Here is a 14,034-nt window from a genome sequence, read left to right as displayed (position 1 = left end):
GGCACAATATACTGCCCAAACACAGACACCATGGCGAAGTGGTTGGAAGACATTAAAAAGAAATGCAAAATTAGTTTGTACCATTTTTAAAATAATTTTCATGCATTCATTATTTTATATTATTTTTTAATGAAATCTTTTGGATATAACATTTATTAAAAAGTCAATCTTGTGAATAGTTAAAAATGAATCCTTTGTATTGATACTTTGAAATTTAATAAGATCTGCTCATGCTATATTTTTGTCTATACTTCTATATTTGTGGTTACGATTTGTTTAATAGCAATACTGTTTTCTCATTTATTTTTTCAAAGTTATTTAAATAAAAGTGTATAACTTCTTATATAGTTGATAGATATTAATTGTTTATTGAAAGAGCATTTACTGTTTAATCAAAGGGAACACATTAGGGCTACTTTCTTACACAATACACATAAAATTAGTTTACCATAGATATAAATAATAAAGTATAAAATAACAAAAGAGAAAGAGATCGTAAGTATGATCGATTTAATCAGATTTATATATGTCTCGCGTGGGGATCAAACTCATGACCTCTGCATCCCTTCCAGTGTTCCCCTAAAATGAAAAATTCCCTCCATTTTTCCTTCTTCCCCACCTGAAGTAAACCATTGTTCCCCAGCCCTTAGCGCATGGGTTCCCTCGTCAGATGTTTTTTTCCCGGTAGGGATTTTGTTTTCTGCCGAAAATAAGGTCTGTGGTTAACGTATGTCTAAGAGAGTTTCACGTTGTTTTATACGAGACAAAATGACACCCATTGATATCTCAACCGTGGATTTGGAAGCTGTTATGTGTTTTAAAAAAGCAAGTTGCTAACATTGAAACGACAACAATGGTCGTATTTAGGCAACCGTCGGTCTAGTTTCCACACTAGCCCGTCTGCACGCGTCAACCATTGTAGTTTCAGTATAGGGAATTTTATGGGAATCAGCCTGCTTCCTGCTCCACTTGCTAGTCTCTGTGCCTCCTGGCTACCACTCATTGAAAATGATGAGCAGCAGGCTGTGCGGTTCCATGGACTGTAAGGTAATAGTCCATAGAACAGAACAGCCTGCCCATCATTTTCAGCTGTCTTCCCCTCCCTGCTGGCTATTCTTGTTGCACAGTTAATTGAATGTATTTGACAGTTTAAAAACAAGACTGCATAGCAGATAGCAATCCTTTAAAAACTGTCGAGGATAGAAACACATAACGTGCTTATTTCCATTGTGGTCCTCTAACATGCAAACATAGACATGGCAAAACATCCAATACAATACAGTTAATGCAATACAAACAGATATGACAGAACAATACATTCACCACAGGGCAGACAGCATACTGGCAGATTGGCAGAGGGCAATTGACTTTGAACTTAGTGAGTAATGAAACTTTCATTAAGTTTTTTTTTAAACCACAAATGAAAAAGAAGCGTCCTTTTATGTCTACAGTTATGCGTTTATCATCTTTTACTGTCGTCCTCTTTTTAAGCTTTTGGTAGCATTTTCGGGATGGCATTACTAAGAATTGCATGTCTGTATAATGTTACGGTGAAAACGTATCCTTATCAGACCTGCCAACCTGCTCGCATTTTGTGTAGGCCTATCAACCACGCAATTCAAAATACGCAGGTACGAAATACCAGCTGAAACTACGCAAAAAAAAAAAAAAAATATATATATATATTATTGTAATTGAATTACGGAAAACAATCAATTAATACAAATCAATACCGTACATGTATTCGGTATTTAAACTACATCCCTCGGATTGAACCAGATGCTACGACCTTGTGCTTGTGGTTCTGTAACCCCTCGCCGACCCACTCAACATCCACTGATACGCAGCGGTACTTTATTATCCAGCGAGGCGTAACGCTGCATTGCTGAGGTAAAATGGGAAGTGGGGAGTAATAATCAAGCACAAAAATGTGACCGTAATGTTAACATATAAAACGTTAAAACATGTTCGGTAACTTGATGATACATTTCAAGGGGTATATCCTAATGAGATAAATTTGTGTATATAGTTAGTCGTAGTAGTAGCTCGCATGCGATTTAGCCTCGTTACGAGACGTGTGAATAACTGATGGAGTAATTTAGCTGCAGTAACTCAAACGCTACGAAGACTCCTTGCTCAAACTTTGAATCGCGCACGCTCTGTTGGAGCAAAGTGACCATTGCAAAGGTGTTTGACCAAAGACTGCTAACGTAGCAAATAATTCCTATTATTGCAGCCAGTCATCCGACCAGCCTTGCAGTTAGAAAATAATCATGACGTCAGATGACGAGAATACTAACAAGGAAAGAGAGAGAGCAGCAGACCTACTAAAAAGAAGCGAGTCCATGCCCCCTGGAAGTTCCTCGCAAAATATCAGGAGCAATGGCCGTGCCTCCGCCCCTCAAAACTTCCGCACCATGCAGATAATTTTTCAATTGAATACTTTTTTTTCATTAGGCCTATATGATGTGTGCCTATATAAGCTGATTCAATTATTTAATTATTAAATAATGATGGAAATCATGAACAGAAATTTGGTTTTATTCATAATTGACTGTTTTACATCGCAACATAAGTTTCTGTAAATACTTGAAAATGAAAACATGTTACAATATACAAAATAAATTCAAAATATTTCCATTTTTATTAAATAATTTAATGCAATTCACTTATGGTTATCAGTTTGTATAAGCACACATATCATATAATGAAATATTAATCATGAAAAAATAGTTTTAAGCAGGCATACTCAAACTTTTGACTTGCAAGTGTATCATAATATCACTGCAAGTGATATTTTAGAATCAGGTCAAATTATACAATTTTGCCTGATCACTTTAACAGTCAAAACTAAAATTATGAAGAAAGGCTTGTGTGTGCGTGCAAAGCGAAGTGGTGCGAAAGCATGTGAACTAAGCGTTACACTGACTATTGTGGTACTCAAAATATTTTCCTGAGGTTGGCAGGTCTACCTTATGAGTATTATTTTGATGAAGATTGTCAGCTCCCAATGTAATGGTTTTCCATGGCAGTGGTTACATAGCCCTATACAGTGTACTTACATAGTATTGTGCTGCGTGAAAGTATGCTCTGGAGGACGGAGTGTAGCACAGTGGGTAAGGAGCTGGGCTTGTAACTGAAAGGTCGCAGGTTCGATTCCCGGGTAAGGGCACTGCCGTTGTACCCTTGAGCAAGGTACTTAACCGAAATTGCTTCAGTATATATCCAGCTGTATAAATGGATACAATGTAAAATGCTATGTAAATTTGTTTAAAGTTGTAAAGTTGTGTAAATCGCTCTGGATAAGAACGTCTGCTAAATGCCTGTAATGTAATGTTCTTGGTTATTCAGATAATACAAATACAGTGTTGGGTGCATAACAGAACAGCTTATTGCGTTATCTATCAGTATATATTCTATGGTATTATGGCTATGCTTATTTACATTATAATACAATACATGCATCTTAGGCAACCTTAAGAGATTATTGTTGTCTTTTTCTCTGTACCAGGAACAGCAACAGGAGGGGTATTTCTGGACAGGATCTCAAGGCACCACTGAGGTCTGGAGTTTGTCCAGTTTGGGGACATAGGGGTGTCATCGCGGCTATTTGTGGATGATGTCATACTTTTGGCTTCATTGTACTGTGACCTTCGATGTGCACTAGAATGTTTTTTAGCCGTGTGTGATGCGGTCGGGATGAGGATCAGCACCTCCAAATCTGTGGCAATGGTCCTCTCTTGGAAAAAGATGCCTTGTCGCCTTGCCCCAGGTGGAGTTCAACTATCTTGAAATCTTCATCACAAGTGTAGGTAAAAGGGATCGGGAGATTAGGCAATGTGTAGGTGCAGCGGCCATAGTAATGCGGGCATTGGACAGTGGTGGTGAAGAAGGAACAAAAGTCAAAGCTCTCGATTTACCAGTCGATATTCATCCCTACTCTCACCTATGGTCACAAGCTATGGGTAGTGACTGAAAGAGTGAGATCGCAAACACAAGCTGCAAAAATGGGGTTCCTCTGTACGGTGGCAGGGCTTATTTCTCTTGACAGGGTGAGGAGCTCAGTTGTCTGGGAGGACCTCACAGTAGAGTCGCTGCTCCTCCGCATTGAAAGGAATCAGTTGAGGTGGTTCGGGCATCTGATAAGGATGCTTCCTGGGGGTGTTCCGGGCTCAGGCACCGGGGAGGAGACTCAGGGGCAGACCTAGGACATGCTGGAGGGATCTTGGGATCCCCTGGGATGAGTTGGCGGAAGTCGCTTGGGAAAGGGACGTCTGGGCTGCTCTGCTGGCCCGGTTGCAACCGCGACCCGAACTTGGACTAACCAGTTAGAAAATGGATGTGTAAGGTATAATTTCAGTTTTCCCAATCAACTCTGTTGTCCCTTCACAACTGGACATATTCTTCCATGGTGCGCACACTGGTGGAGTTGTAAAAATTCCACTGCCGTACATGAGTGGAGCTGAGTGAAGCCATAAAATGCCCCAGGATGGGGAGAGCAGCTGAAAGCTGCATGGGACTGTCTTTTGCGGCCCCATTTATTGAAGGGAAGCAATCTTCAAATGGCTTATCCTCCTGGATGAGTTGGAGGAATCAGATGACAGGATATTACCCTCTTGGAGCTGTATACCAGGTGGAGGATCAAGCTCTGAAATCCATGGACAATGGCCCAGGCTCTCCTGGGTCAGAAAAAACTACTACCATGGACTGAAAGAATGCATCTTATGTACTTGCATGCGTATAACTAAGGATGATGTGATAAATGTGGGGGACTGTGAATAATATCATACATAGACAAGCACACTGAACGGGTGTGAGATAGTATAAGGGATTACAAGTATGTAAAGCATAGTATATTTATACATAGGTATGCCTACATAAGTGTCTGGGTCACAGATGAGTCACCACCATGGACTCCCATAGAGAAGTATTTGGAGAATTGATAGGTAAAATCATGGAATCACATGCCATCGTACAAAGTATCTTATCACTGTCACTGGATTTTGATGCTTCTCCTGTGTCTACAGAGGAGGGGGAAAGTGCAGTTTCTCTCTTCCTGGAGGAGTAGGGGGGGGTTTCTTGGTGGGGCAGATGTTACTGGCCTATTTGTGTCCAGACCTTATTTGGGCAAACCAAAGGAGCTGTGAGGTGGAAGGCATTCTCAGGATTGGATTTAAGGGAAGTCCAAAGAAACATTCGAGGAGAATCTGCTTAACAGTTCTCCTGGTACCATAGTCTTTGTTGTACAGAATATTTGGGTATTCATCAATACTCACTTTGTGTTCCTTTCCTTTGTCCTTGTTTGTATGTCTTTCCTTTTCATAGTGGTCTTTTTTCTTGCTTTGTAAAATAAAGTGTTCACCTTTTCCATCATTGAAACTGCCAATCCTCGGTTATTACCAACGGTCATATTGTGTCATAATAAACAGTTTTTCCCCTTTTTCAGAGCAGCCAATGCACGTATACAAGAACCTGTATTCACATACATCTTCACTTTACAGGATTTGAAGTTAATGGAGTCAGATAAACATGTTTTCCTCCCTGCGACTAAATCTAATTCCTTACAGATAGATGGATACTAACTAGGGTTGCCAAATGCCTGGTTTTTGACTGTCTGGTTTTCAAATTGTTTGGTCTTAATAACTAAATGAAAATTAACTTCTGTTAGTCTGTAATGAATTTGCATCTCAGCCACTCTTGATCCGTGATCTGTTCTAATGCCCCCCCCCCACCCTCCCACCTTTCCACCATCAGTTCCCCACCTTGTTCTAGTTTCTAGCTGTTGACCGGTTTAGACAAATCCTGCAAACCTACTATGAACAAACTACTAAAATGCCAAATATAGAGCTAAAGAACAAGCATTTCTAGCTAAGCTAATCTAAAGAGAGAAAAAAACTGTGATTTGGTGTTTATTACCCACTTAAAATGGCAAAGATCAGCTGATGCACACTAAGTGTGGTCAGTATTCACCCAACGGATCTGCCCCTCAGTTGAGCAATTCCTTATGAACACTTTTGTCTTACAATTATAATTAAATTATACATAGCTTTTTTCATGAAGGCAAAATCAGTGTTTATTTTGTACTGGCACTACCACACAGCCCAGAATGAAAATCTTTTCAGACATCTAAAAGCACTGGCACCTGCCACCATCTTCAACAATGTTACAGAGACAGTTTTATCATTATTTAGAAAATATAAGTGAAAGTTGTGAGTAAAATAGTCAATTTTAGATAAAACAGCTAAATAAAAAGGCAATAACATTACTGTGATTAAAATAATTACACAGCCCCTCTTTCACTTTACAGATCATGGTGGTTCTTGGTTTGAAGGAGGTAATGCTTGAAGAGGCAGCCTCCATGAGCTGTGGCTGTTTCTCAGGCAATGGCTTTGGCTTCAGGCAGGAAGGCCTCCCAATATTTCATCAGCTGTAATGAGAAAGATCCAAAATCAAGATCACAATACTAAGACACTGGGGTCCAGTGCAGTGAAGGTGTTATGGGTGTTATATAGTGCCTTCAGAAAGAGCCCCCCCCCCCCAGACTGCTTTAATTGGGCGAGGGGGGGGGGGGACTTTTAATTCAGGGCAAAGTTTACAGGCTTTATTATCCTTTGTATGCTACAGTGTGTATTGTATACAGTATGTTCTGCAAGTCATTGGACAATGACACAAGTTTTGTTCGTTTGGCTCTGTACTCCAGCACATTAGATTTGAAATGAAATAATGAATCTGAGGTCATGGTGCAGACTGTTATTCGAGGGTATTTACATCCATATTGGCTGATCCAATGTAGAAATTAGAGTCTTTTTTATAGATAGCCCTCCCCATATGTTAGGGGACCATGAGTAATTGCGCCAAACTTGGTACCATTCTTTAGCAGAAGGCCTAGGGGTACACAGCAAGCTGCATGACATTTTACCACTTGGGGGCACTATACCAGATAATGCAGTGTGATACCGTTTTTTAATCAATGTGTTTTTAATCATCCATAGGTATCTTTTTCTAAACCAGGCAGGTGCTGATGGGGTGGGGGCTCCATGTAGACAGTCGTGATTAATGCAGCAGTCAAAAGCCACTTGCATCTCATAGAATGACTGCTGCTCAACTAAAAAATAACTCTTCACTTCACCGGTGGTTATTATTTTCGGAAACAAGGTCACAAATAGGTTCTGAGACAGGTTACTAGGCTGGTTTCAATGTTTACAAAGTGAAAGAAAAGGAACAAAATTAACAAGGAATTCTCCCCCTCCATCCACAACCCCACCCATATCGCCTTTGAGGACACAACCTTGAGCACAAACTGTCAAGTGAAGACATGAGAGATACAGAAAATAGCATATTTTTTAGCAACATGAATGATTAGATGGTAGCAGTAATTATGTAGTGCTATAACAATCTTTACACTGAATGCACCCATAGCATGTGGGAACATTGTACGGTGGCAAGCTACTCCGTAGTGCCGTTGCAGCTATTCTGTGTTTTTCCTTGTTCAGTATTTAATTATTCTGGGGAATTCTGGGGTATTTCAGGAAGAGTTAGTTGGATAACTGCACAGAGTAAAACCCAGAGCCCGGCCAGATTTGGAACATAGACTGAAGTAAAAAGAGTTCCAGGTTTTACACAGTGCAGTTACCCAGCTAACTCTGTAATCCTGCTTCATGAAATACCCCCTGGACATTTACTTAGAATTCAGATGTCCAACTGAAAACAGGCCAACTCTGCATCACTTTTGACCCCCTTGGCAAACTTCAGGTGACAACACAGAGGCGAACCAATTCCAAAGCTGATTCTAGTTTTTTAAAGAGCCCTGTCTTTTCGCTGCACTGTATCTAGGCTTCTTAGCGTCTGCCACTGCAGCAGCAAACACTTTACTGGCATCCGATTCCAAACCACGGGCTCTGTAGCCACGCCCACTCTTCCCCACACAAGCATTGTTTCTCCTGAATATTTTTTCCATTGAGTTCAACAGGAAAATTAATCAGGAGAAACAATTCTTGTAGTATCTCCTGCATATCTGCAGCAGCAAGGTGGTTTGAGGCTCATTTGATACCTTGGACCCTTGATGACTTAAAGCCATTTAGCCAACAAATGTGTTCCATACTGTATCAGCATAATTTACAGCTGAATCTAGTCCCACCCCCAATTCCCATAGAGATCCATTCAAATGCAAAGAGTTTTTGTATTGCTTGTAGGACAACCTGAAAATAAGATATCCAGACTCTGATGATGTCGATAGGTCACAGACATCAGGAAGTCATGGCATGCAAATGATATGCAATCAAATACAAAACATGACACTTTTATTTGACATTATGTTAATTTGTCTACTGTATAAGTGAATTTCCCTGTTTCTAGCTTTTCCCCAAACAGTTCACTGCAGCAAAAGTAAACGAGCAAATGGTGGCACAGGAGGTCTCAGAGTGCATTTGTTTAATTCTTGCAAATTTTCTGACCAATGATTAGTTGTTAAGACCATTAAAAGCTTAATATTTTTGCCATTTTGGGCTTGGCCCATTTTTTTTGCCCAGGAGTGTACACTCATTTATGACGCCTGGATACCTTCCAAAATAGCTGTGCGTAATACAGCACTTTCTGTTTATGGCATTGTGGCCCTTTTTTTTTTTAGTACATTCTGGCTTGATTGACGATCATTTTATCCAATAGGTGACAGAAGAAGCATTCTAATGATGTATAACATGTCTCATTTTGCTTTTGGAATAGGTTTTATCTCAGCGTAACCGAAGGTTTCTCATCAACGCCTCCTTACACATTCACTCTGTGGTAGCAGTAAAAGACACTGCACCCAGCAGTGTCTTTTACTGCTAGGCTTTTACTGCTTTTACTGATAGGCTAATCTTTGAGTTCCGTCATAAAATATCATTATTATTGAGGACTTCTGAGCACAGCTAAGCCGTATGTTTGATGTTATACCTAGCTGACAGTTTTTTGCAGTAAGTCAGAAGAGCATGATTCTCTGGAGGAGGACAATGCCTACTGAGCACAGATATGATTTCACCATCCATATGTAAGTATTACAGCTCAAAATATTTTGGTTACATACGTTATGTTTTTAATTTGAGTGTTTTTAGGTTAGTGCTATTTTACAATAAGGATGCTTTACACTATAGCGTAAGCATTCATTGATTGCGCAGTGGTGTTTATGTTTCATGCACAGGATTTGACGTGAAGCTGGAGCATCGACAAAAGGTTTTGGTGGACGGTGGAATATTTTTTACTGTCATCCCATCCCCATGCAAGAAAACATTACATACTGTAGAATATAAAAAAACATACGAGAGTTAATAATTACATATTTAGGTACTGTACCACATTGCTTAATAATGTTTTTGCATTATTTATTAATCTGATATCAATGTTTCATCTTAAACCTTAATAAGGGTCACATTTATATTCTTTATAATGAAAAAAAAAGTTTTTTTTTCATTTTCGGATAGATTATGGATATGTTTCTGGACCCCTATATATTTTAGACCACTGTACTGATGGGAAGCTTGTAATTTCCATTTGTAAATGATGCAAAGGTAAGTTTGTTGATTCAAAACAGTCGATTTGTAGTGAAATACATGATTATGTTGTGATTTACAGCAATGCATAATTTAGACATTTTGGATAAATTTGGAGACACTGGGTACACTGCTTACTTTTTGCTTCGTAGATTTTTAATAGTTTTACACATCCACTCTTGGATTTTATGCATTTGTGGTCAAGGAGTTTTTGATCCAGGACATAGTATAGTTTAATCAGTTTTATATATGGGATCTCTCAGTATTTCATAGCAAACTAAAAAAGAACAAATTCATTTTTGCTTTTTTCTGGGACAATTGCATTTGTGGCACTTTATTTCTTCCAAAATTATGAATCTAAACACATCTATTGTAGTATTTTAGTAGTTTTTTAGTATTGTATAGTAGTTTGTAATGTAAATGGTACAAATGTCCTGCTTCATTTAAGCCATTTTTCAAGTCTCTGTGATGCTCACAACTGGAGTTATAAAGCTTTAAATAAGGTACCCCCTAAATGAGCAAGGATTGGGCATCTGCGCAGCAAAGGGGTTAAAATGATGTATGATTTGATCTATTGTAAATAAAAATAATTCCTTTGTGGAGGGGTGGTGTGGTTAGGGCGCCATCTGCAGGCGGAAATGGGGCAGTTTAGCTGGTTTGCAATTTGCTACAGCTGTTGACAATGTTCATGATTGATAACTCTTTATCTGCTTCTGCCAGCAGTGAGACCGGGAAGCTGGAATGAGACGCATGCGGGAGCTATATCGCATATTCCCTTCACCTATCATGTGTTGTTTGTTTGTTTGTACGTACGTACCTGTATTGAACACACAATAAAGTGTGTGTATGAACCTAGAACTGTGTGGTTTGTGGGGAGAGGAACAACCAGACCTTTCTACAGCCTTGTGTCCGATCACTGTGATCAAATCCCTGTTCCTCTACAGTTTCCTTTGCTTCTCACAAAATGCTAATAATTCCAAAACTGTTCGTCCTTAAGCTATGAAACTGGTTATGTGCATTGACAGTTTGATCAAGACTCCAGCCTTGAAGTCTTAGCCCAATCCAAACACATGGTGGTACTATAGTGGACAAAATATTTAAAAAATGTCAAAATTCCCTAAAAACCACTGTTGTGTCAGACAGGTCCCCAAGATGATGACATGATCCACCATCTCAGTTGGTACATATATACAGTGAGCACCATAATGTTTAGGGAAAAGCCATATTTTTTCTTGATTCAGTTCTGCACTCCATAATTTTAGATTTGTAATCAAACATTCATAAGTGTCTAAAGTGCAGATTCTAATCTTTTATTAAAGGGTGTTTTGTTTCACCAAGTAGAAATAACTGCACTCTTTATACATAGGCCACCCATTTTGGGTGTCCATGTTTGGGACAAATGGCTTGACAGGTGTTTCTGATAAATCAGGTGTGTTCAATTGCTTCTTCACTACAAGTATAAGAGAGCTTTCAGTATCTAATCTTGATTTTAAGCTTTTGATCGCCTTTGGAGTCTGTTATTGCTGTTTATCAGAATAAGGACAAGAGTTGTGCCAAAGTTGAAGAAGCCATTATGAGGCTAAGAAATAGTAAAAATAAACAGTCAGTGACATAGGCCAAACCTTTGGCTTACCAAAACCAACCATTTGGAACATTATTAAGAATAAAGAGAGCGCTGGTGAGCTTAGTAGTCGCAAAGGGCCTGGAAGGCTAAGGAAGAACTCTGCAATTTATGACTGAAGAATTCTCACCATTCTCAATGATGTTCTAAACAGTTGATTTTGGTACAGTAAGCCGAAAGTGGGATTCACACCGTATCCAGCACTCATTGTGTCCTATTCATTTTCTATGGACAGGCTGTGCGGTGCATCATGGAAGTGGTCCAACAAGTGCTTTGGCAATAACTGGTTCTGTATTTGTATAGAATGTATTCCGTCTTTGTAGTATGCAAATGAAGATATCCAACGTAGCTTGCTTTGGCTCAAGAAACTCATCAAACTTTCAAACTAAGTGTTGCAGACCAAATATGAAACAAGATTCAGCAACTACATTGCCTATTTCATACCTCAAATATTTTCAGAAATATATTTTAGGGGATAGTTTAGGCGGAAAAAGATAAAGTTCATCAATGCTCTGCCTTATTGTTCTATTTTGAAAATGGGAGCCAAAACTAAGGACCGCCCAGTGTCTATCCAATCAGGTGCTGGCAGTGTTCTGTGGTAGGCTATGCCACTTGTTTGTATTGATTCCATAGAGCCATCTACCCGACCCGCCTACACTATTTGCATAGTACTGCCCTCATTAAGCCTTGCTTGGGGGTCTGGTGCGTCCTTAGGCCTCCTTGCTGAATTGAGAGAACACAGCATAACGTTTTCTTACTTCTCAGACTTTCATTGGCATAACTCTGTTCCTCATGTTGACAAATGCAAGCAACAGACTCTAAAATCAATACAAAGTCTAGAATCAAGACTAGGTACTGAAAGCTCTGTAATACCTGCACTAGGGAAACAACTGAACACACCTAAGTGATCAGAAACACCAATGAAGCCATTTGTCCCACACATTATGTATTGCAGTGATTTCTGACATGACAAATCTAAAATTGTGGAGTACAAGGATCAAGGATTATGGAGCTCATTGTATATGTATTTACTGTGCTGTACTGTAGTAGACCTGTAATTAGTTTTAGAAGTGTCTCAGTTATCTATGGACCCGAGCCATCACTATCCTTCCTCTATGTGATATGACCCAATTGTTTTCTGTATAAAAGCGACATGTGATCTTTTGTCTGGGCACACACTTCCTGCTTGACTGCCTTATGACATACACTATGGGGTTTTGGGTCTCATTAAATACAACTATTTTATGATTTTATATTAGTTTATGTCTAAGGAGTTTGATAGTTTTATTAAATTTACTTTTATACTATATGACAAAAAGTATCTGGACAGCCCTTGGTTTGGGGATGTTTTCCATGGTTTGGGCTAGGCCCCTTAGTTCCAGTGAAGGCAAATCTTCATGCTACAGCATACAATCACATTCTGGATGATCCTGTGCCTCACAAACAGTTTCAGGAAAGCCCTTTCCTGTTTCAACAATGCCCCCAGGCACACAGTGAGGTCAATATAGGAATGGTTTTGTCAAGAATAGTGTGGAAGAATTTTATTGGCCTGGAAATAGATGTCAGCTACAAGCCAGGCCTAATCACGGAATCAGTGCCCAACTTCACTAATGTTCTTCCGACTGAATGGAAGAAAATTACTGCAGCTATGCTCCAACATATACTAGTATAAAGCCTTCCCAGAAAAACTGAGGTTGTTATAGCAGCAAAGGGTGGACCAACTCCATATCAACGCCCATAATTTTGGTTGAGATGTTGGATGTCAGGTGTCCACATACATTTGGCCATGTAATGTTCATACCAAGAGTTCTCTGAGTCTTACTCTGGATAGGTTTACACCAGGCATCACAAGCATTCTTTCATGTAAACTTCAGCAAACTTTACATCTAGTAAACTTTATTCTGTCCCCCAATGAATACAAGTTGCTTACTTCATTTTCATATTGCAATAAAGCAAAGCAAGCTGTAAATCAATAGCATTTCACCTGCAATTACAAGAATGCTGCTACATGATTAAATGTTAGCTTCCATGTAAGACTGCAATGAAAGGATGCACTTACGATGCAGTTTTTTAAAAAATTTGTAGGAATGTAACTAAAATCTCAGTGCGTGGATTTGGCTAAATAAAGATTAAAAATAGCCAATAGTTAATAATTACAGGAGTGCAATAATTAGATGAAAACTAATTCCCTTAAGCAGTCTGCACTTGCCTGAATCTAGCCCTCTTTGTTCCCAACATGCAAGCATATTTTGGAGCTCTCCAGCTATGTCCCCTTTTTTTATTTGCCTCCCAACTCATTTACTTTATGTACACCTGCATCTCCTGTGTTCCAGTGGTATTCATTTCTAAATTACTAAGTCAATAGTGAAAAGTGACATATTAAGTTTTTATTTGTTCACTTTTAACCATTTCATATTTTTAACCATTGTGATGGAGCACATGGATTTTATATGTGTATTGCCACTTTCTCCATTGTGATGGAGCACATGGATTTTATATGTGTATTGCCACTTTCTCCATTGTGATGGAGCACATGGATTTTACATGTGTGTTGCCACTTTTTCATACCGCTGTGAAACAGTAAGCCATAGAAGGCTCCAGTGCAGTTCCCTAAATTTGAGATTAACAAAAAGTAACATGTTAATGCAGAAATATTTGCATTGGATTTTATTTTAAACCAATTTTAAGAATGTGAATAAGTGTGAAATTATTCATTATTATTTATCTGTAAGAATCAACATCCGATAATGTGCAAAACACACTAAAACATGCAAAAGAATAAATAAATAATTGAATAAAATAAAATAAAATAAAAACTAAAAAACTGCAAGTCCTCCACATTGGTTGTGCCTGGGCCTGTGAAACTATGTGTATCAACAGGCGACAACT

General features: G+C 38.9%; 1 protein-coding gene across 1 annotated transcript in view; it reads right to left on the bottom strand.

Annotated features, from left to right (window-relative positions):
- Window positions 1-6,047: 6,047 nt before the first annotated feature.
- The window catches only part of LOC135238842 (serine-aspartate repeat-containing protein I-like), a 63,977-nt gene continuing 55,990 nt past the window's right edge, over window positions 6,048-14,034 (bottom strand). The window contains exon 15 of the mRNA XM_064306949.1: window positions 6,048-6,427. Coding sequence (XP_064163019.1) covers window positions 6,377-6,427 — 51 coding nt within the window. The 3' untranslated portion in view covers window positions 6,048-6,376. The remainder of the gene's footprint in view (window positions 6,428-14,034) is intronic.

This window comes from Anguilla rostrata, chromosome 14, assembly GCF_018555375.3.
Source record: "Anguilla rostrata isolate EN2019 chromosome 14, ASM1855537v3, whole genome shotgun sequence".
NCBI lineage: Eukaryota > Metazoa > Chordata > Actinopteri > Anguilliformes > Anguillidae > Anguilla > Anguilla rostrata.
This window is presented reverse-complemented; position numbering and strand designations above follow the sequence as displayed.